Here is a 3,892-nt window from a genome sequence, read left to right as displayed (position 1 = left end):
AAAAAAAAAAAAAAAAAGTAACCACATATTGGGTTGTGAGTAGGGGGCTGAATTTGCAAAGCCGCCATGCATGTTCATGGAAAAGTACTGACTTGGAGCTGGGCATGGTGGCGTACATCTGTAGTTCCAGCTGCTTGGAAGGCTGAGGTGGATCAGCCTGAGATCGCCTGAGCCCAGCAGGTTGAGGCTGCAGTGGCCATAAGCATGCCACTGTACTCTATCTCTGGTGACAAAAGTGACACTCCCAACTCAAAAAAAAAGAAAAGCACTGGCTTGGAAAATACCTGAGAAGACTCTAAATTAGGTGCACTTCAGGCTGATCCCTGGCACAGAAACACTGTACAATAAGTAATAAAATTAAATTTTAAATAAAACAGCAAACCCTGGGGAAGGGAGAATTTAATCTTCAGAGTTACCACATCATAAAATTCAGATATCTAGTTTTCAACAAAAAAATCACACGGCAAATGAGCAGGAAAGTGTGACCCATTCAAAGGAAAAATAAACAGAAAACTGTCCCTGAGAAAGACCAGATGTTAGACTTACTAGATAAAAACTGTAACTCAACTGTCTTGAAGATGCTTAGCAAACTAAAAGATATGGAGTAGAGTCAAGGAAATAATATGAGCAAAATGGAAATATAAATAGAAACCTAAAAAATTCTAGAGTTAAAAAGTACAATTGCTGAAATGAAAATTTCACTAGGGGAATTCAAAGGTGGATTTTAACAGGCAAATGAAAGAGCAAACTTAGGACAATGGAAATTATTGAGTCTGGGGAACAGAAGAAAAATGATTGAAGAAAATTGAACAGAGCCAAAGAGACCTGTGAGGATACCATCAGGTGACCAATATATACATTGTGGGAGTCTCAGAAAATAGAGAAAGAGGCAGAAAGATTATTTTTAAAATGGAAAGAAACTTCCCATATTTGATGAAAAATATGAACATAAATAGCCAAGAAGTTCAGTGAACTCCAAGTGGGATAAACTTATAGACCTATATTGAGGCACATTATAATCAAACTGTCGAGAGACAGAAAGTGTCTGGAAAGCAGTAAGAGGGAAGCAACTCACCATGTACAAGGGATTTCCCAGTAAGATTATCAACAGATTTTCATCACAAACTTTGGAGGTCAGAAGGCAGGGGATGATGTATTAAAAGCACTGAAAGAAAAAAAAACAGTTCAACCAGGAACCCTATATATGGCAAAACTGTTCCTCAGAATTGAGGGAGAAATTAACACAAGCTGAGGGAGTTCGTTACCACTAGACCTACCCTACAGGAATTTCTGAAGGTAATTTTATAGGGTAAAATGAAAGAACACTAGACAGTAACTCTACAGGATATCATAGCAAACATTGTACTTAACGGCAAAATATTGAAATCTTTCCTTCTTAAGCTGGGAACAAACTCATATATATTCATTCAGGTGCAGCAATAATTATGAGCTCATGAGCAATCCTGCTTCATCTATCCTTCCCTCTCCTTACCCCTTCATTCCAGATTATTTTGAACAAATCCCAGACATATCATTTTGTCTATATATCAGTATATCTCTGAAAGATAATCATTTCTTATTAAAAAGACACTACTGTAATTATCATACTTAAAATAACAATAATCTGATATCAGTTCAAATATGTCTATTTCATAAGTTTTGTGTTTTTTAATTTTTTGTAATTAAGTTCCAAATAAGGTTTGTGTGTAGCAATTGGTTATGTTTTTTAATCTGTGGTTTCTCCCTCCACATTTCTCCTCTTCCCATTTATTTTATTTTTGAAGTTGGGGTCACTCTCCGTCACCCGGACTAGAGTGCAGTGACATAGTCATGGCCACCCCAGTGTCGACCCGCTAGGCTCTGGTGATCCTTCCACCTCAACCTTCCAAGTAGCCGGAACTACAGGCACACACTACCACACCCAGCTAATTTTTTTTTTTATTGCAGAGATGAGGTCTCACCAAGTTGCCCGGCCTGGTCTCAATCCTACGGGCTCAGGCAATCCATTCACCTCAGCCTCCCAAAGTGCTGGGATTACAGGCTGAGCCACCAGCCCGGCCTTCTCCCCATTTATTTGTGAAAGAAACCACATCATTTTTTCTGCAGAGTTTTCTCCAAACTATTTTCTGATTGCCTTCTCATAGTGTTGTTTAATGAGTTCATGTGCCTTCTTTATTTTTTATAAATTGGTAAGTAGATCTGTAAGTCATTGTGAAAGTCATAGTGTGAAATTTTCATCAAAGCCAATACTGTCATAGATTAATGCTTAGGATGTGGGACTTTTTTTTCCTTTTGCTACTTTGAGCCCGTGCAGAATGTGTCAAAAACCCTTCTGTCATTCCAAGTATAAAGCAGCATATTCAATGACTGAATACATTTTTTAACGATACTCATATTTTCTACAGAGCTCAGCTTTTCATGGTTTTATGCTTTACATGTCATCTCTCCGTCATCTTTTTTTCAAAAAGTATTATAATGTGGTAATTGCCAATTTCTAAATTTATTTGCATAGGGAAATGAATAAGCGTCTAACAGAAGAACAAGCCAGAAAAACATTTGAGAGAGCCATGAAATTGGAACAAGAGTTTACTGAACATTTCACAGGTTGGAATCATGTGTGACCGTGCCCTTTATGATAGAATTTTGCTTTGAGGCCACATGAACTGACCCATTCAAATGGATTTTGAACTGTGCCAACATCTACCAGTAGTAACTAGTACTATCATTATCAGAATAAACCCTTAAAGTCTGGTTTTGTCCTGTTGGAAATGCATCTGGCCTAAGCAGTAGTGATGGAAAATCTTGAAATTGCATGTTTCTTAGGATATCAGTTACAACAGCATGTACAGGAATAATTCATATTTGGGTGGAAGAAAATAGATTTTGATTTGTTTTCCTCTGTCAAACTCTGATTTTTCTCTTATCTTTTATGAATTTTGATCCATTTTTTCCAGGTATGTTGAGGTATAGTTGACAAGATTTATATTTTTTCCAGGTGTACAATGTAATTTGCTATACATGCACATTGTAAACTTATTACCACAGTCAAATCAACACATCTGTCACTGTACATGGTTGACATTTTGTGTGTTTGTGGTGAAGACAGTTAAGGTCTACTGTCTATAGTCACCCTGTTGTACATTAGGTCCCCAGAACTTATTCATCTTATAAGTGAAAGTACTTCCCTTTGACCAACATCTTCCCTTTTTTCCTACCCTGCAGCCCCTGGAAAACACCATTTTGTTCTCTGCTTCTATGAGTTCAGCGTTTTTTATTTTACATATAAGTAAAATTATACATTACTTTTTTGCATCTGGCTTATTTTATTTAGCATAGTCCTAAGCATTCACCCATGTTGTCACAAATTACAGAATTTTCTTCTTTTTGTGGCTGAATAATATTCCATTCAGCATATATACCATATTTTCTTTGTCCATTCATCTTTTGACAGACATTTAGGTTGTTTTCATACCTTGACTATTATAAATTATGCTTCAATGAACATGGGAGTATAGATAAGTCTTCAGCATACTCATCTCATTTCCTTTGGGTATATACCCAATAGTGAGATTGCCAGATCATTTTTGGTTGTTCTGTTTTTATTTTTTTGAAAAACTTCCATATTTGTTTTCCATAATGGCTTTACTAATTTATATTCCCACCAACAGTGTACAAAGTTTTCCTTTCTCCACATCAACACTTAGCTCATGTCTTTTTTATAATAGCCATCAACATGCGTGAGATAATATCTCATTGTAGTTTTGATTTGTATCTCTCTGGTTATTAGTGAGATTGAGCCCCTTTTATACCTGTTGGCCGTTTGTATGTCGTCTTTTTTTTTTTTGAGGTGAAGTCTCACTCTGTCGCCCAGACTGGAGTGCAGTGTCCACTC

The 3,892-nt window shown here is 36.6% G+C and overlaps 1 protein-coding gene across 7 annotated transcripts in view; it reads left to right on the top strand.

The window, feature by feature from the left end:
- The window catches only part of DLG1 (discs large MAGUK scaffold protein 1), a 102,653-nt gene that overhangs the window by 92,077 nt on the left and 6,684 nt on the right, over window positions 1-3,892 (top strand). For all 7 annotated transcript variants that reach the window (XM_021706778.1, XM_021706773.1, XM_021706770.1 and 4 more), the window contains one exon: window positions 2,513-2,604. In XM_021706778.1, the coding sequence (XP_021562453.1) occupies window positions 2,513-2,604 (92 nt within the window). The remainder of the gene's footprint in view (window positions 1-2,512; window positions 2,605-3,892) is intronic.

The sequence above is a fragment of the Carlito syrichta genome, unplaced genomic scaffold, assembly GCF_000164805.1.
Source record: "Carlito syrichta isolate Samal-C Ts95f unplaced genomic scaffold, Tarsius_syrichta-2.0.1 Scaffold115961, whole genome shotgun sequence".
NCBI lineage: Eukaryota > Metazoa > Chordata > Mammalia > Primates > Tarsiidae > Carlito > Carlito syrichta.
The sequence above is the reverse complement of the archived record's forward strand: the minus strand, read 5'-3'. Positions and strand labels throughout refer to the sequence as shown.